Source organism: Mesocricetus auratus, unplaced genomic scaffold (genome assembly GCF_017639785.1).
Source record: "Mesocricetus auratus isolate SY011 unplaced genomic scaffold, BCM_Maur_2.0 Super-Scaffold_100676, whole genome shotgun sequence".
NCBI classification, from domain to species: Eukaryota; Metazoa; Chordata; class Mammalia; order Rodentia; family Cricetidae; genus Mesocricetus; species Mesocricetus auratus.
The window spans coordinates 31,096,929-31,117,443 of NW_024429266.1; the positions used below are offsets into that span (position 1 = coordinate 31,096,929).

General features: G+C 36.1%; 2 protein-coding genes across 4 annotated transcripts in view; both read left to right on the forward strand.

Moving 5' to 3' along the window:
• The window catches only part of Rabgap1l (RAB GTPase activating protein 1 like), a 508,921-nt gene that overhangs the window by 177,191 nt on the left and 311,215 nt on the right, over positions 1-20,515 (forward strand). Inside the window, exon 1 of one of the 3 annotated variants that reach the window (XM_040737900.1) lies at positions 6,160-6,258. The exons of the other annotated variants lie outside the window; for them this stretch is intronic. The gene's annotated coding sequence lies outside the window, so the exon portion shown is untranslated. Of the gene's footprint in view, positions 1-6,159; positions 6,259-20,515 lie in introns of those variants that run through there. 3 annotated transcript variants of the gene reach the window in all.
• Gpr52 (G protein-coupled receptor 52) lies at positions 6,132-10,348 on the forward strand. Its single transcript, XM_013126734.3, has 2 exons — positions 6,132-6,258; positions 7,257-10,348. Exon 2 carries the CDS (start codon positions 7,477-7,479, stop codon positions 8,560-8,562), a length of 1,086 nt encoding a protein of 361 aa, XP_012982188.1. The 5' UTR covers positions 6,132-6,258; positions 7,257-7,476; the 3' UTR covers positions 8,563-10,348.

The following is a 20,515-nucleotide window of genomic DNA, read 5'->3' on the forward strand; positions in this document are numbered from 1 at the left end:
ATAAAAACTCAGAGTCGGATATCGGGGTAAACGCTTCAAGCTCAGAGAAGTAAAAAAGCAGCTACAAGAGAAACCTCTTACCTCTACTGTATCCTCAGACCAAGAGGGTGACCCTGTGTTCAGACTGCCTGCTCAGAATGCCCTGTCTCTGTGAACCCTCAGGCTGCCCTGAGCTTCTGTCTCCTCCTTCCTTATATTCCTCTCTCCACCCAGTCATATCACTGCTGTCTCCACCTCCCCTAAAGGCTCCCCAAGTGCTAGGATCACCTTTGGATGAGCTCTGCTTCTCTTTTAGATTTTATCAATTTTGTGTAGTCCAGGGTGGCTTTGAACTAAAAGAGATCCATCTGCCTCTGTCTCCCAATTGCTCTATGGCTAACTAGTGTGACTAGCTCTGCACTCTGATCTTCAGACAAGCTTTATTAGATATAGCATAAACACAAATACGGTGTTTTAATTCATGTACATGGTGAAATCAAGGTAATGAATCTGTTCATCAGCTTGCAATATAAACATTTGTAATATAAACGCATTCATGAAATCCAACAATTTTGAGATGCATAAAAATTATTCTGTCTACTGCCTACTTTAGAACTTAAATATTTATATCTTCTGTCTATCAACAACATTGTTGTTGATATTATTTCTATTTTAAAAATTAATTGTTATAGTTATTGTGTTTTATGTGTATGGGAAGAAAGACAGAGAGAAAGGGAGACAGAGATAGACACACAGAGAAACAGAGACATGTCCATGAATAGTGTATGCCACAGCGCCTGTTGGGAGGTCAGAGGACCACTTTGTATAATCATTTTTCTCCTTCTACCATTAGGTAGGCTCCAAATGAATTTCAGTTCACCAAGCTTGTTTAATAAGCACCCTATTGGAATATAGACCATCATTTTTCTGGGGTGATTATTCATAGTCTATGTAATATTTTCAGCTATCATATACAAAGCCAGGTGATGAAAATGCACAAATGATGACTGGTGTAGATATTCTTTGGTGTCTGGGTATGATAACACATGGTATGTGTATTAAGATTAGGGAACTGATAAAGGTCAGAATTTCATCTCCTTTGAAATTTAGCAGTATTTGTTGTCTTATCTGTATGTGTGTTTTCCCTTCATGTATGTATATGTATGCCTGGTGCTATGGAGAACAGAGGAGGATGTCAGATTCTCTAGAACTGGGGTTACAGATGGTTCTGAGAAGCCACCTGGATGCTGGGAATGAAACTCCAGTTGCCTGCAAAAGTCTTAAGTCCTGTTAACCACTGAACATTGTCTCTAGTTCTTAGAATCTAAACCCTTAAATTCAAGTTTTTAGTTGTAGTTTTATCATTTTACATTTAATTATTCTTTGACTTGGTGATTGTTGTGGTGTCATGTATATGTCAGTAATAGCAGGTAGGCTTACAAGCATCCTTTTCTCTATTTCCCTGATGATGACACATCATAGAACTACATCACACCCACAATGGTAGCAACTGCACCAATCAAAACACAAAACGGTTCTATCATTCTTACATCACTACTATTGTTCTTTAAGAACACATCAACCTCCTTTATTTCCCAGGCCTAAAAAATCAAGTTTTAAAGATTTTTTTCAAACATTGACAGAATTGAATTTAAATAGGTATATAAATTAATAAATAATATTTGAATATATGAAGAAGTCTATTTTTCTGTTGCAATTTGGTCATATTTCTTCTTCTTGGAAGTTTTTGTTGTACAGGGAATTGTAAAGAATTTTGTTTATTTTAATCTTACAGAAACTGTATTTTTCTTTTGTACTATTTGTCTTACATAAAAATAATTGTGTTAGACGTTTATTTGTGAAACTCCTATTCATTGCCCAGCAGTATAATATCAGCACTTTAGATATGACGGTAAGCAAAGCAAATATTTGCTCCCCTTATAAGACCTTTCATAAAATGCACAGTAAAACGCAAGTATTTTAAGGAAGGAAGTGACACGATTTGTTTTGAATTTTGGAAAAGATACTCATTTTGTGCATGATAGATTGAAGAGAAGCCATGATCAATATAGACCAGATTGGAGCCACTGCCATCATCTAAATAGAAAGCAATACTGACTTTCCTCGGGTCATGACAGTGGATACAGAGAAATGGGGTGGTTGAGGAACTAAAGTCTGAATGCAAACATCTTTTGCTTTCTTTTTAAAATACCTTAAGAGATGACATTTAATTGAGCTTCTTCAATGTTCTATAATGTTAGTATTCTACTTGTGTGGTTCTTTGGCAATCATTGTCTGTTATTTACCCTATTTGACATTAAGAGTTAATGTCTTGCCTTTACTGTTGCATTTCTCCTGCTGTGATAAGACACTATGACCAAGGCAAATTATAGAAGAAAGAATTGGGGGGGGGCATAGTTTCAGAGATTTGAGTCCATGATGATCATGTTGGGGAGCATGATAGCAGGTAGGCGGACATGGTAATAGGTCAGTAACTGAAAGCTTATATCTTGATCTACAAGTACAAGGCAAAGAGAGCTAAATCAAGAATTATTCTTGAATTAAAAAGAAAGAATGTTATAGGTGATGAACTATGTACGTGTATGTACCTGCTCTTTTGTTATTGAATTTCCACATTCTAAATTATTTCCTGTAATTACCACACCAGAAAAACTGATACAAAGAAACTCAGGGACCAGAAGAGTCAGGTATTATAAAGGGAACTATGCTTTGTTTGAACTTTTGGTGCTTTTCTTTTGTATGATAGTGGAAGGAAGGATGGAGACTTAATGGGTGAAAAGTGCTGCTTCCTAAATTCTCTTTTCCACTATGACCTTTTATCTTGGAATTGTTTGTAATACTTTTAGATTAAAATCCTTCCTAGTGTTTTGTTTTGGAAATCTATGAAACTAAAGAAATCTAGTGCTTGAATTCCTCTGAATGAGGTCAGTTTTTATATGTGTGTGCATTTGCTCACCATTTCCTTATTTTTAGGGGCACTATAATTCAAAACTATTTTAAAATGTGTCTATTTTTAAATGATTAAATTTTGGTAACTTGAGTAGTAATAGTGATTAATAGCACTTGATTTTTAAAAACTCTTTTTAGATTTACCAATTTAAATCTGTGTATATGTCTGTGCGCTTTAGTGTATGTAGTGTGCACTTTTGTGTGCAGGAGCCTGCCCAGATCAAAGGATGGCATCAAATCTCCCAGGACTGGGGATTGAGTGTGTGGTGGTTGTGAACTGCTATCTGGGTGTTGGGAACCAAAGCCGGGTGGGTCCTCTGCAGGAGCAATAAGCTCTTTTAACTGCTGAGGCATCTCTCCAGGTCCTAGCACTTGACTTTTTAAAATTGTTTTGTAGTAAGCTTAGCATTTTACTTTTCTTAGTCTGGACTGTATAACATGTGTACATCCATGAATATTTATCAAATATAATTTTATTTTGAATATTTATTGTTATATTTAAGACTATTATATTGCCCGGTATGATGGTGCATGCCTTTAATACCATCAGGGAAAGCAGATGCAGGTAGTTCTCTGGGTTTGAGGCCAGTTCAGTCTGGTATACAGTGCGAATCCAGGACAGTCAGGGCTACACGGGGAAACCCTGTCTTGTTCTTATCTTACTTTAATTAAAAGGTTTTAGGTTTCAGTGTTAAGTACAATGTTTCTCTGTAAAAGAATACACTGTAACTTTTTCAATATACATAAATATTTACTTTGCAAAACTGAATATATTCATTCTAAGATTTACTATTCTAATTTGCCTAATAAATATTTCTGTTGGGAAGTGAACTTATCTTTCTATATTTGAGCCCACCCATGAAATTTAAAAATGCAATATTCTAAAAAAAAACCCCAGTTTAATATGGGGGACAGAATAGGCTTTTTACACTTTATAAGCCACTTTTATAAAACCTGATGAAACTTTTCTAATGGCAGCTGTTAGAAGAAAGGAGAGGATGTGATCTAGTGGTAGTGTTAGGAATGACAATTTTGACCATTTCTACTTCCAGTTTCTTAACTCTGGTTGAAGTCAAACCATTTTTCCCTTCTGTAGTCCCCACTTTGTTCACTTAGGAGTTAGTTACTATACGGATTACATAGAGATTTAGCCTTTAACAATATTTTATTACATATATTTATTTACTGGAAGAGGGAGAGAAAGAAATGGAGAGGGAGGCAAAGGAGCAAGAAGGAGAGATAGGCAGGGAAGGAAGGGATGGGGAGGGGATTATATCGCAGTGCATACAGCATACTTGTGCTAGGGTGCGCGTGCGGGTGACACAGGAAAACCTGTGGGCGTCTGTTCTGTCCTTCCACAGTGTCATGGGTGTGAATCAAAATTGTATTGTCAGGGTTGTTGTTGACAAGTGCCTTTTATCTGCTGAGCAATCTCAGGCCTGAGATTGAAGATTTTTTTTTTTTTTTGGTCTTTAAGAGACAGGGTTTCTCTGTATTGTTTTGGAGGCTATCGGTCCAGCCTGGCCTCAAACTCACAGAGATCCGCCTGCCTCTGCCTCCCCAGTGCTGGAATTAAAGGCATGTGCCACCACCGCCCGGCGAGATTGAAGAATTTTATGAAGAAAAAAGTATAAAAGTACATAGTGCAATTTTTGGCATGCTTTCAATAAGTTTTATCTTCCATTGGCATCTTTGCTTTCCTGATTTTCTTTAATCCTGTAACAATTGTAAATGCTGTTCTGGTATTTTTTAAAATGTAATTAACCATGAGAATTAGCTTTAAAAAAATGAATGACTGCATACAGTAAGTAAACCTAAATAAAAATATTTTAATATACACCAAATACTTGAGCAAATATTTATTTTGCTTCTACTAACTTAAATATATGTAACTTGAGCACTGTGGAATGAATTTCTTTAGCTCTTGACATATTTGGTATAGAAGGATAACCGTGGACTAGTGCTTCTATTTATTCTGATGCCCCCTGTCCTCTTAGATCATAATTGACCCTGGTATTTCTCCAGACAGGTTTCACTGTCATGACCCTTTCCTGGTGTTTTGTTGTGCAGGTCAGTGTGCCAAGCTCAGCACATTCATGTGGGTGTGGCAGATATTGGAGAGATGAGTAAATGACTTTTAATTTCTAATCAAAATATGACTGTTTATAGTAAAAAAACCAATAGTTATATCAGTTTGGTTCATGAGGATTTAAATAATTTTTAATAATTCATAAGTTTTTTCAGCCAAAGAGTATTAGATTACTGCCGACTTTTTAGTGTCATAGTACAGTGTGGTACTTTCTTTACAAGGTTTAAAGGTATATGCCAGTTTTGTTTTCTTAGTAGTATTCGTAAGAAATATTTCTACAAATGCTGTAAGGAGAATGCCTCCAGGAGCCCTTAAATGCGATTTACATATTATAAGGATTGGTCAATTCCATTGTCTTCTTTTGTCAATCTTGATCGGAGCTTGCAGAGTAAGTCTATAAGCCTGCATGTGCCTGGCAACTGTTACCTAGTGACAGTTTCAGCTGCAGTAGCCATTGGCTGTGCTGTTGATTGGGGCAGGAGGACCGAGTCACCTTTCTGATGGTGAGTTCTTCTGCATCAGCTCGGGATGAGGAGGAGGAGGAGCAGACGCTGGCTCAGGTGGAGGCAGTGAGACTGGGAAACTGTAAAGAATCTCCCGGCAGCATCCTGATAACTGCATCACAGAAAATCGGACTCCTGAATCAAGCAGCCCAGCTTCACAGCTGATAAGAGTGACTGTGAGTGAGAAGCATTACCTTATTCCTGTAACAAGATAACTATTTTGTGATAAGTGAAACTCAGCATGTCCAACGAGGAATATCCTGTGGCTGACATAAAAGAAGGACTTCCCTGAATGATATGTTGCTGCATGAGAAAATAACTTTGAGAAGAATGCTTTCTATTAACCTGCTACATTGTTCCTGAAGGAAATGTTTTCATTTCTAGTACATGCTATTTCTTCAAAAGCTATGACAACAAAGAGTGACAAGAGACTCCCTGAATTGCTTGTACTTGGGAAAAAGACTTTGGCAAATATTAACCCGGTGACAGAATGACCTTGGAAGCCTTTTGGATGGATTCTGCCCTGCCAGAATTGCAGTATGTCAAAGTCCAGGATTTAAACCCATCTTGATATTTTGAGATATTTTAAAACAAGTCTATTTCTCAGCCTACCTGATGGCCCTGCTTTAATTGAGCTTTTGCTTAAAATAGAATACAGAAACAGAAGAGGCATTTCTTAGCATATGGCTGCTAATAACTGCATATAAAATAAACAAGGTAAATTTCCACTTTCAAATATTTAGTTGAAGTAATGATTTAATATATTAATCATCTAATGGCAATAGGAAAACTGTAACAAATTGGAATATGAAGTAACAGATCCCAGCAGCATCTCTAGTGTAATGTGCTCAGTGTACAGGGACATTTTCATCACTGTCTAAATTTCATCTATATTTATGAGATTTGGGAATTGTTGCAAATGTGAGGAGTTACTTCAAGCTATGTATTTATTACACTTCTTTATAAGGAGATATTGTATCAAATAATTAAAGTTATTTTCAGTTTCAGAAGCTAAAGTTATAACAAAGGTCTTATTTTGAAATAATAAGCAGTGTCAGCAACTGAGGTGGTCTACAGCTGTTTTCAAAAAAACGTTTAAAGAATGAATAGAAAATTAGAACTTCAGACGTTTATTCTATTTTTTAGTTTTAGGGGTTGTTACATGAATTCATTGTGTAATGTATTCCATATTTGAAATTGCCTTTTATTCTTATAAGCATTATATAGCAATCTGGAGCCTGATTTTCACTCCACTTACCTCATTGTGCTCATACAAGTTATTCTTTTGGAATTAGTCTTGTTAGAATTATTGTTCTTACCTTTTAAACAATGGGTCCTAAAGTTTTCCCATCAGCCTCAGATGTGAACTCAGGCCAAGGACACTCTTTGTCACATGAACACTTTCTTGGCTTTATCTAAAACTAAGATCTTAATTTTTAAATTCTAAAATATGAATGCATTTTTCATCATAGTTCATCATAGGTGAAGCAGGAGACCTCAGACAGTTTAAGATGGTTTCTTTTACTTTTCTTTCTAGTTGATCTAAAAGAAACTATCTCGAGAGAAACATTTCTTCCCTTGACAATTTTTTTTACAGATTTAATTTTTCATAGTATTGGCTAATAAACCCATTTTCTCTAGAAGTGCCTGTGTCTACAAAAGTTGCTTGAAAGCACCGGAGGGAGCTAACCAGAGACCTCTTTTCACCTTTCTAGCTCACCCTCCTCCTCCTCTATTCCCCAAAGCTGAGATGTATCACTGGTGAACTAAGGCTGATGAAGAGACCTGAGCACACTTGGATGCTCAGCTGTAATACAGGCACTGGCACTTTCTACTGAAGCAGGTTCTGAGACACTGATTTGCAGAGTTTAACAGATGCTGGCACGGGCACCTGCTTACTGGCGCCAAAGCTACAAATTCCCTTAATTCCAAGCCATGAATGAATCCAGGTGGACTGAATGGAGGATCCTGAACATGAGCAGTAGCATTGTGAATGTGTCCGAGCATCACTCCTGCCCACTTGGATTTGGTCACTACAGTGTGGAAGATGTCTGCATCTTTGAGACAGTTGTTATTGTCTTGCTGACATTTCTAATCATCGCTGGGAATTTAACAGTCATCTTTGTCTTTCATTGTGCTCCACTGTTACACCATTATACTACCAGCTACTTCATACAGACAATGGCATATGCTGACCTCTTCGTTGGAGTTACCTGCTTGGTTCCTACTCTGTCCCTTCTCCATTACTCTACAGGTGTCCACGAATCATTGACTTGCCAGGTGTTTGGATATATTATTTCAGTTTTAAAAAGTGTTTCTATGGCCTGTCTTGCTTGCATCAGTGTGGATCGCTATCTTGCAATAACCAAGCCTCTTTCCTACAATCAACTGGTCACCCCTTGTCGCCTGAGAATTTGCATTATTATGATTTGGATTTACTCTTGCCTAATTTTTTTGCCTTCCTTTTTTGGCTGGGGCAAACCTGGTTACCACGGTGACATTTTTGAATGGTGTGCCACGTCTTGGCTCACCAGTGCCTATTTTACGTGCTTTATTGTTTGTTTACTCTATGCTCCTGCTGCCTTGGTTGTCTGCTTCACTTACTTTCACATTTTCAAAATTTGCCGGCAGCACACCAAAGAGATAAATGACCGGAGGGCTCGATTCCCTAGCCATGAGGTAGATGCCTCTAGAGAGACAGGACACAGCCCTGATCGTCGCTATGCCATGGTTTTATTTAGGATAACCAGTGTATTTTACATGCTATGGCTTCCGTATATTATTTACTTTCTTCTAGAAAGTTCTCGTGTCTTGGACAATCCAACACTGTCCTTCTTAACCACCTGGCTTGCTATAAGCAATAGTTTTTGTAACTGTGTAATATACAGCCTCTCCAACAGTGTTTTCCGCCTTGGCCTCCGAAGACTTTCTGAAACAATGTGCACATCTTGTGTGTGTGTGAAGGATCAGGAAGCACGAGATCCAAAACCCAGGAGACGGGCAAATTCCTGTTCCATTTGAAGAGAACTGCACAGTAAATCAAATGTAATGTGACAGTGGTTTTGGATTGTATTCTTGATTCATTTGGAAATTTGCCCTAGAGAAATATTTATGTGAATAGTTGACTATGAAGTGAAGAATGAGATTAAAGGTCTCTTTTATTTTCTTTTTGTGCAAGAAAAAAAGCAAAAGGAAAGGATGTATGGAGAATAATCTCATAAGAGAATTACAGCTTGTGAATATGTGTTTAGTGTTTTAGCCTCATCACTGAGGATTGAAGAGGAACTTAAAATCTACAAATCATGCGCGCTCCTTGGCGTCTCTCTTTCTGTGTCCTCTCTGCCTATGTCTCTGTCTTTTATTTAGCCTTATTCTGTGCTTTTACTCTTTGTACTTGTGGGAGTTTATTACTTGCTAAACTGCCCTTTATGAAAAGTACAGGTACATATGAGGTCAATCTACATCAATTGTGTGTCTTTAGGGAGGGTACACAGTAAATGTTACATTTTATTATTTTTCATATGACCCCTGTGTTTATGCTCTTGTCATCTCCACAGCACAGATACTTACTTTTCTCTTATGTAAAAGGACTTTTGGTTTCTCCTCCCTTTCCCCAGCCCATGCCTTTTCAATTGTTCTCCATCTCATTCCTGTGGAACACACTCTGGAAGTGTCTTAGCTGATGAAAAAAAAATCCTCTATATAAGGGAATCTAGATGTTAAACAAGGTATTCTTTCTAACAAAGCAGTCTGGTAGCTGGGAGGTTGTGTTCAATATTTTAATGGATTTTGGAAGCATTTTTAAACTGCTTTCTTTGAAGCTAGTTCATGTGTCTAAAGTCCTTTTTGCTATAGTAAAGCTTTTTTCTTTTTTTCTATAAAGTCCACAATCATCCTGACACAGATACAGAATACTCACCAGTAATGAAGTAGTATCACTCTTTGTGTTACTCATAATGCCCCCTAGGAAAAGTCAAACACTGGAATTGTGTGTTAGGTCTGCAGCAGCTTACTGTCCTGTCCATTACTCATTTGTGTGATATGTATTTTCATATTCTATACTTTTTACAGAAAAATTATATTATGTGGCTTGTGCCTAATGTTTTCTTAGCACAATACATATATTGATGTTGTTTAAGTTGTCAACAATGGAACCATATGTATGAACTTATTTTAAAAGGAAAATACTTTCGTGCAGTTGTTACATAGATATTTATATTAGAGGAAGCTGCATTCTTAGTGCTGCTGGTGATGCAGTATATTCATAACAACACTTTAGAGATGTTGATATTTTGTTTCATACAGGTCTGTTTTTGAATGAGGATTGAAAATTTCTATTACACTGCTGAGGATTTTTCTTCTTAGCACTTAAGACTTCTTATTTGTTTGTTTTTTTTTAAAAAAGCATTTGATGAAGCGTGCCTATGACTCTAACTTAGAAGCTAACCTTGTCTGCACACTGGTGTTTTGACTTCAGAAGTCTATTAAAGAAATGTTATCACTTTATTGAGGTTGTTCTTAACCCCTGTATATTTTTTAAATATGTAAGAAAGGTTTAAAATAAAGAATAAAATAGTATTCTATATATCAAAACCAGACTTTGTATGAGTTTACTAAACCACCAGGAGCAGAGTTACTTGTTGGGGGATTAGAATCAAATTGTTCTATACTTCCGCAACTTGGATTTCTGTGGATTCTTGTTTCCTGTTTGCTAGTGGTATCTTAGATTAATTGAAGTGTACCTTTTTCAACAGTATTTCTAACTTTTCAAATATGCTAAATAAATTCTCCAATATTATAAAAATTATTCAGAAATCCATTTTTGGTTTGTTTAATTTAACGTAATTAGAGGGGTTCAAAAGAAGAACTCTTACCATTCTTACAGAGGCTTGACTTCCATTCCCAGCACCCAATGGGACTGCTTACAACCATCTGTAACTCCCCCTTTGGTAGATCCAATACCCTCTTCAGTTCTCTGTAGGCACCCACACTTATCTGCACATATAGTGCATACAGATATACATACATAATAAAAAATATAGGAATTTAAAGGTCTAGACAGAATTCCTAGAGCATTTGCCTCTCCAAAATTTCCTTATAATGTTGAATAGTTTTGTACCAGGCACAGTGTTAAGTTTTATGTGTATTATAATATTTAATCCTCTGTATAGCCCATGCTCATATCATAGTTACTTCCTGTCTAGAGCTGAGGAAAAGTGATTCCCTTGAGATCACTCTTCCCATTATGGATCCTTCTGCACACTCCTCTGGCCTGATGTCAAAGCCTATGTGTGTCCTCCACCAGTGTATCACACAGTTGTCTACACCTGGCTTAGCCAAAAGGCTGAATAACAATCTGTATTGCTGTTTAGACAAGTCTCCTACTGTGCTTTTTCCTTCAGTTTTTCTGAGCATCATTATTTTTTTCAGTGCTGTCTTTTGCTTAAATTTTTTCCAATGGAGTATCATTTTCTTTGATCTCTTACACTTCTTTTTTATTAAAACCTCATCCTATTAAGCCCAACCTTACCAGCATATGTTGTAATCAAACTGAAACTCTGGGGCATGGTAGCTCTCTTTAATTTTTTATCATTTATAGTAGATTTTTCTAGAAAAGCATTGTCAAAGCTCTTTGAACTTTTCTTGAAAAAAAGAATCTTTTGAAGAGGAAGGGCGAAAAAGACTTTATTTTAATAAAAAAGATACTATCTTGCAGCAGACATCCTGGTCCTCTGGCTCTTAAAATCTTTTGCTCCCTCTCCTGCAATGTCTTCTGAGTCTTCCTTGTAGGGATTGTGTTGTATATGGCTCAGTTAGAGGCCCCTCACAGTTAGTTGTTCTCTGTATTTTGACTAGTTGTGACTCTATAGTGTTATCCATCTGCAGCAAAAAGAAACATTTTGATGAAATGTGATAGCTGCAGTTATTTGTGGATGTATGGGTCTGGGAAGAGTTGCAGAGGATTGGGAATATGAGTATGATTAAAATATGTTATATAAAATTACCAAAGAATTATAAAAATATATCAAAATCGTTTGTCACAAAGTGAAAGGTACTGAGTGAGGAACATTCTGGACTCTGCAATTTACTTCTTTTTGGTATATTTTAATATGTATTTACATAATAAGATGATAGTTCAAGACTGTTCTTTCAATCTTTTAAGACTGGGGTGGCATAATACATGTATCCTATCATGGCATTGTATTTTGTAGTTCTTACCTGGTTTGATTATAAGTGAGTCAGAAATTATACTCTGATTCTATCACCTAGGAATTCTATTATGTGAATAGTTGTTTCTACAGCTATGTGGTGTTGAAGGGCTGTGAACCTCACTAATGTAGGAAACCTGGGCTAAAATCTTAGCCCTATGTTTTTGGATCCATATTGAATATTTCAAGACTTCAGTTTTCTCATTGAAAAAAATCAGAGACTGGTTTCTTCTGTTACAAAATGGAGGACTAAATAGATCTTGTAGACTGTGTCCTCAGCATGGCTTCTTTACATAGGAAGTACTGAGAATGTTTGAGCTGCTGTTTGATTAACTTTCTGCTCTCATATTTATTATCACCATGACTTAAATCTAACCAATTCCAACTGAAACTAAATTTATTCATTCAGAATTAGGCTTAAGAGACAGCATATTTTCCTGCTTAAAGGTATTTGAAACTTAGTTTTTGGGTTAGACTTAGATGTTTTTGATTATAGAAAAGTCCACAATATATGAAGACCTTTCCCCCAGGAATAGTTATTTGTAGTTAAAGATATCCCATAACCAGTTACGACATTCAGGTATGAGTCAGACATTACTTTTTTATTTTTGTGTTTTAAACAATACTTAAAACATTCTTTTATTAACAAGGTTACAATAGTAAATAAGGATTGCCTTATTATTTTTCTTTGCAATATGAATTCTGTTATTTATTAAAATGGAGTTTGAAATATTTGTCACATATTTTTCAATTATTAGCAAGATGGTTTAATCTTCAGATACCATAAATTGTATAAGTTTAATAATAAATGAGATTGTTGGACTAAAGGAATTTTCTCAGATCCTCCCCATTCCCTAATATTTAGATGTGAGAAAGATGCAATTATGTAATAAGCAGACAAGAAAGAACAAGCTGTGAGGGATCTGTCAGTGTGACATTCTGAGCAAAGAATAACCTGAGCTCAGGCAGGACTGTCATGGGCACAGTGGTATACACTGCTGGGTCATTGCTGTGCAGTTCTGATTATTTGCCTATGACTGATTTTCTTCTTCGGGTAAAGTTATTTTAGAGCTAGTAATGTAGTTCAGTTGGTAGAATGCTTGCCTGCCATGCACAGAGCCCTGGATTCAAATCCACAGGATGGCAAAAACCTGAGTGGTTGTTAGTAAATACTTACAAACTCCAGTTCCAGGGCATCCGTCGCCCTCTTCTGGATTCCATGGACATTGCGTGCATGTAAACGCACAGACATACATACAGGTGGAATTGCCATAACCATTAAATAAAAATAAATCTTTCAAAAACCAACAACTTTATTTTAGGATTAAGAAAAATAAGTAACTACTGAGGAAAATGAAATAATTATAATGGAAAATTTGATTCCTTTAAAATATTTTCCAAAATGAATGTTTTGTTCAGTGCTAATTTTGCTTTATAATTTTAAATATTAACAACTTTATTTCAAGTAGTATAATGGTTATAAATATTACAATATTATTTATTTGCTAGTCTTCTGTTGTTTCTTTTGTATAATGAGGAATTGTTGTATATTCAGGGAAAGAAAATTTATGTTTCACTAAGTGGAATACTGAATTGTTATAGCCTTAAGCAGCTGAATTGCTCATAGACAAACCTGTTTTGCAGTACCTCACTAAAAAAGTTAGAAACAGAAAATTGAGCACTATTAAGTATCAACTTGTGTGCAGTTCTGAAATGTGTATGGCTTAATAGAATTTATTATTCTACTCTGATACATAACAATAGTAGCTTCTTGGCAGATTATAAGTTAGAAAATAGATAGATATATTCTTGTTTCTATAATCATCAATCAATGAATTCTGATGTTATTAATGAGTGAGAATATAAAGCAAGTTCAAGTGAGCCCTAATTAATTTCTACTCCAAATTATGCCCTCTAAAATATCTTGGTAATTTTGTTAATTGTTGCTGTTTGACACATGTATCCTCCTTCCCTCCCTCCTTCCTCCCCCCCCCCCCTCTGTTTGGTTAGTATTATAGTTTTAAGTTAATCCATCAAAAACTTTGATTTTTTTTCTTAGTACACTTAACTTGGTACCTTGTAATGAAAGAAAAATATCTCTATATGGTGTTTGCACTAATTACTATTTAAAGTCACTCAAGTAGTGGGATCATTATTTGAACCATGCATATATCTCAGTGGATATGTTATTGCTTTTGCTGGCTAGTTTTATGTCAGCTTGACACAAGTTAGAGTCCTTTTAGAAGAGGGCACCTCTATTGAGAAAATGTTCTCACCAGACCATTCTGAGGAATGTTTTCTTGATTGATGATTGACTTGAGAAGGTCTGACTAGAGGTGGTGCCACCTCTGGACTGGTGGTCCTGGGTGCTACAAGAAAGCAGGCTGAGCAAGTCACAAAGAGCAGCACTCCTTCATGGCTTCTGCATCAGTTTCTGCCTTCACTTCCCTAGATGATGGGCTACAAGATGTATGTAAGATAAAATAAAGCCTTCCCTTCACAAGTTGCTTTTGGGTATGCGTTTTATCACAGCAATAAAAAAATAGTTAAGACAATGCCTTTTTCATGTGATTTCTTTTTAAAAAAAGGATTAAGTGCCTGGGCATGGTGGTGCATACCAGTAGTCCTAGCCTCTAAGGTAGACTGGTAAGGTAGCAGGGGTAAGGAAGTGTCTTCTTACAGTCTGTGATTCAAGAGCATCATGGACAACATAGCAATAGCAATAACTCACCTCAAAAGAAAGTTTCATATGTATTAAAATGTAAGCATAAGATAGAAAAGGTCAAGTTTCTATTTATTTTTTAAAGATTTATATTTTATGTGTATGAGTGTTTGCCTGCATGCAACTCTGTGCACAATGCTCAGAAGAGGTTGTCTGACACCCTGAAGCTGGAACTGATGCCACCATGTAGGTTCAAGAATGGAACCTTCGTCTTTTGCATAAGCAACAAGTGCTCTTACCTCAAGCCAGCTCCTTAGTACCCCTCCCCCATTAGTTTATCTTTAAATAAGAAAATCAGAGAATCATTGGAGTCCTCCTACCTTTTCCATAGCAGGCAAGGTATAGTGTTTTAAGAAAAACCATCGATTGCTTGTAGAGATAAATTGAGGAAAATTGTATTTTCTCCCTCCTCCATAAACCTGCTAGCTTTCTCTTTTACAAGCAGCCCATTCTAGTTCCTAACAACTCTGTAAGAATTTGAGTTGTTAATTCCTGTGAATTGATCTTTAGATTCTAATTCCCATTACTTCCATATAACTATCTTCTTTTTTATTTTTAACTTAGATTTTTTTTGGTTTTTGTTTCTGATATTTAAAGAAATGTTGCTCCAAAACAATACAGAGAAACCCTGTCTTGTTAAAAAAAAAAAAAAGGAAAAGAAAAGAAAAGAAAAAGAAATGTTGCTGCATAAGAAAAAATCTGGGGTATTTTAAATAGGATTACAGAGAATAAATCATGTAGTATTCCCTCACCTGATATAATTAGGTAGGAAAATAACCACTGATTCTAGTTTTCTTTTGTTCCACCCCCCCCATGAAGTAGGAGTTTTGAAATGCAGGGAATTTAAGATGTAGTTACTTATATCTTAAACATTTATTCATCTTATGGCATAGTCTTCATGAAAATATTCATAAATAAAACTTTATCCATATGTAGTATTTTTTACTTTTAAAAGAGGAATACTAAGTCAAATTGTGATTATTCTCAGTTTTGCTGTGAGGTTCTGCAGAAGCCTTACCCTCAGCAATTCATAGAACAAATACAGTAAGATTTCTGAGTTTTCAGTGTATCCCTTCCGTTTCCTTCAAGAAGTTCCTTTAACATATTTTCTTTTCACAACTTAAAAACAAATATCTTGTTACAAACCAGTTTTCAAAAATTGTTGAATTGTTGAAGTGAGGTCATCTTCCCATTTTAATTAACTTTCCATTTACTCAGTGCTGCTACTTTGGTGGTTAAAGCCATGTATTATTATTCTTTTGAGACATTGAAGTCAGCTAATGCTATTCTTCCTGTATTAATTCAGTCTTCATTGTTGGCTAGTTCCCTGTATCTGGTGTATGCCATACTTTGAGAAAGGCTAGCATTTGCCCTTCAGTATGCTGCCTCTGTTGTAACCGTGATAGCTTATATAGGTGTGTGTGTGTGGGGGGTTAAATTAAGTAAAATTAACTGAACAAAAACACCAGAGGTTTTGAGGCCTTGTGTGAACATGAAGACGTCAGCTGTTGAGGACTGTGGATCCCAGGCGTAGTTTGGGACTTAGGATTTCCCTAACATGAAGACCATATGTGCAAATCTTATAGTGGTCCTCAGAATGCTTTGTCTATAGTGACCACTCCATCATTTTGGCGATTTCTACAAGGTGATCTGTGTATTGTAAATTGTATGTTGAGCTGAAGGGACTTTACTTGGAGGTATTAATCATGATTGAGTCTCTTCCCTATAGATTGTTCTGCCAACTTATGTAACAGTGGGGTTTGACTTCACTCTCCTTTTCTCCTCTGCTTTCCGGATATGCTGTATAAATAGACAATCTTTTGCAAAGAGTGTTTTAGGAGATTTGAAAGATTACTTAATATAGCTGTCCATCTTAATTACATTTTTTTCTTCCAGAGTTCACAGCTAGTGGACTTATAAGCTGTTCTTAGATATGCATCTCAAAGGAAGGGGAGTAGTTATTGGGCTGACTGTGGCATTTAGATAGTTTTTCTTCTAACTGTGATTATATGGGAAATGTATATTTCTATAAATTTATATTTCTATAAGCTTTCTTTGTACTTTAATAGAACCATTGTTTTGTCAAGTATTCACCAAGCCTTGACCAATCTTAAAACCTTTGATTTAGAAGATTCTCAACAGCTTTTCTCTGAATAAACTCCTAATATATTCTTATTTAAATGAGCTCAGAGCTGAATATAATATTTTTGCATGTGCTATGCTCAATAATAGATGAGTATGAATCTATTATTTTTCTTTGTTTATATCTCTATTGTTCATTCAGCCAAGAGAGTAAATCAGATTTAAAGTTATAAATATGTTATATATCCATTTTAACATACTGAATTTATTTTCAATAAATAAATTTTAAATAAATACTTAATTTTATTTTCTACATCTATGCCTTTTATGTTTTTAAAGACAATACTTTTACTTTGGGACATGGAGGCAGGAGAGCCATAAGTTTGAGTCTATGCTAGACTACATAATGAGACTCTGTTTCTAATAAACAAAGCAAACAAAAAATAAAAAAAAATTAAACTTGCAGTTTTACATCATCCTGTAGTTTGGATCATAATATTCCCAGAGACTCCTTTCGTAAAGGGTTGTTTCCAGCATGATAACTTGAGAAGTGCTGGGAACTTTGAGAAATTGGGTGTAGTAGGAGTTCTTAGGTCTATGGAAGCATTCCTCTTGAAAGTAATTATAAGACCCTGTCCCCTTTCCTGTGCTTCCCAGACATCAGGAGATTAGCAGCTTCCTTCAAACATGCATGCTTTCTGTGATGTCTTGACTTGTCTCAGGCCTGAAACAATAAGGTTGGTAGACCATGTACCAATACTGTAATGCAAAATAAAACTTCATCCCACCCCATCTGCTATAGTCACGTCACACTGACCAACACAGCTTTTACATTTATTTCCTTCGAATTTTAGATCAGTTGTTTCAGCCTTTATCAAACTTTTTTTGTTTTTTTTTAGTATGCCAATATTGTTATGAATGAACCTAGATTATTTGAAAAATTAATGCCAAAAAATTAATGCCAAACCCCATCAGGGATACCTTCCTCATGCTTGGAGATACGTTAGAATGATTAATAATTAATATCCAGCATATAATTACACTCATGGCTGAGATTCATTACAGCAAAAGGACATAAAAAGAAATTAGTCAAGAGAACAGGTAGAAGCATTAATGAGTCCTCTGAGTGGAGTCCCACAGGGACCATTTCATTCTTCCAGCAGTGAGTTGTGATAGCAAATGTGAAGTGTTATATTATCAGTGGAGCTCATTTACTTAGCACCCCAAGTTCTCACTGCAAGCTGGTCAAGGAATCCTTTTCCTGGCACCTTCCAAAATTCTACATTCCAAGAATAAAGCAGACATTTAATACTGATCATGTATTTGCACAGGCAAGGCACAGTGGGCCATCCTTTTCTTTTTAGGGGAAATTTTGTTTAAGTTTAGAGAAACTTTGTTGGTTGAATTTTCAAAGCCAGCTGGGGCCAGTTTTGCAAGTGAGCTGTTCTCAGGACAAGTAGTGTCTAAGGAATGTATTGACTTTTAATAAAATACATGTGCTATGTAAGCAATTTCAAATATTGGTGAAATACAATGTCTTACAATATATACCAACAGGGGTCATTTAGTATGCTTTATGTTTATAGAAATGACTTTGAATGAAGGCTTTTATCAAAACATTGTATCTCTTATTTTTATAGCAATAAACTTTTCATTTGTGATGTACCTTAATCTTGCCTTGCCTTATGTCGTTGTTTTTCTTTAACAATAGTTTCAGTTATTGTCACTCTCTTCTTTATTATGACTAATTGCAAGAATATTTTTAAATAGCCCATTGGTAAAGATGTTATACAACTTACAAAACCTAGCTTTCTTCTAATGCTTCATTGTTATCTTTTTTATTTTTTATTTTTTTATTTTTAAATTTAAATGTAAATTAGAAACAAGGTTGCTTCACATGTCAATTCCAGGTCCCTTTCCCTTTCCCTCCCCTCCTCCCATGCCCTCCCACCAACCCCTCCAAAATCCCCTCATTTCCCAGGGAGGGTGAGGCCCTCCATGGGGGTGTCCATAGTCTGTGATTTCATCCAGGGCAGGGCCTAGACCCTCCTCCAAGAGTTCAGGGTGAGAGTGCATCTGTCATTGTTGGATGGGCGCCCAAAGTCGATTTGTATACCTGGGATAAATACTGATCCGAAGGCTCAATAGATTACCTAGGCCTCCTCATTGACACCCACATTCAGGGGGTCTTGATCAGTCCCATTAATGTTAAGGGGAAATTTCCTTGGGAAAAAATACAATTTAAAAGGTAAAACAGGCCGGGTGTTGGTGGCCTTTAATCCCAGCACTCGGGAGGCAGAGGCAGGCGGATCTCCATGAGTTCGAGGCCAGGCTGGACCGACAGCCTCCAAAACAGAGAAACCCTGTCTCGTAAAACCAAAAAAAAAAAAATGCTTTAATTAGTTTATAGAAAGATGCTGTTTATTTTACAACATTTTATTTAGTGTATTCTGAAAGATATTTTGGAGTTGTTAGAAATAGCATACTCTCTTCTAAACTTATAATATTGAATTATAGAATTTTAAAAAGATAAAACCAAGCTCTTTTGTTTATTCATTCATCAAATCAAAGTATAATTCATTATATGGTTGTTTGTACTCCATAACTACCTTTTAAATATAGAAAGTTTTTTTTTATGTGGATGTCTTTAGCATTTGGAATTTAGTTTGCAAGATTTTCAAGAATGCATTTCAGTGGAGACTGTTGGGGCTTTTATTTTAGTGCAGTTTCACCCAAGCACAAATGAATGAGTGACTGACTTTTCAGAATGACCTTTGCAAGGGTGTAAGTTTGTGAGTCCTTTCCCATGCTGCTTTCCTGGTTTTCTTTACATAGTTCCACAGAAAACCATCCATGCTCAGAGATTCCCATTCTTTTGTCAAGTATTTCAAAGTAGACCTCACCCAGTATGGCCTTCGGCCTTTCCTCTGGTCACATAACCTTGCTGTTTCAGTGAACCCTCATGCTGTAGATTGCTGATAAAAATTGAAACACTTAAAAGGAGAATTTATCCATGCCAACTTTTATTATTTAAAAATATAATCACTTTTGGTTTTGTTTTCTTGTTAAAGTTTTTTAGTGCCAGGATTTAACTAGACTTCCAATTTACAGCCTTTTGTGTTAATGGGTTATCACTGAAAAAAGCTGTGGGAACCTTGTGTCTCCCTGACTCCTAATTCTGTAATTTGTATGGTTCTTTCTTTGCTGCCTTGACTTCTCTGAATAGCCACTTAGTTAGCTTTTTTCTTACACAGGAAAGATTACTTTCATTTTATTCAGTCCTCAAATCTCTTCTCTCTGTGCCCACCCCTCCCCATACCAAGCTGAGAGGGAAACTTAGAGCCCTAGTTGGGTTGAAACTCACTGTCAGCCCCCAGCATTCCTAGAATTCATGGAGGTCCTCAAGCCTCATCCTCCAGAGTCTGGGATTATAGGTATATGCCTCCATGCCTCGCTCATTGTATCCCCGCCCCACCCCTCACTGTGTGTGTGTGTGTGTGTGTGTGTGAGAGAGAGAGAGAGAGAGAGAGAGAGAAGAGAGAGAGGGAGGAAGGAAGAGAGAGAGAGAGAGAGAGAGAGAGAGAGAGAGAGAGAGAGAGAGAGAGAGAGAGAGCGCATGAGTGAACTTGGAGGCCTCATACATGCTAGGGGAGTACTCTACGACTGGTCTATACTCTCAGTGGGCTTATTACATTCTTTATATGATTTTTATCACTGCTTTAGATGAACTTATAATTTAAATATTGCCTCCCATCCTACAATATAATTTAATAAGTACTAAGGTAGTTTCATCAGTTATTGCTCAGCTCTGTGACTTAGAAAATATTTCTTAATTGTGAACTCAACTCTTAATCCTTAACATGTCTAATATTTGATTACATATCAGATATTGGTAGAAACAGAAATCTCTCTCACTCTATTATAGTTCTGACATATGAAAGTTACTGTTATCCTGCACTTT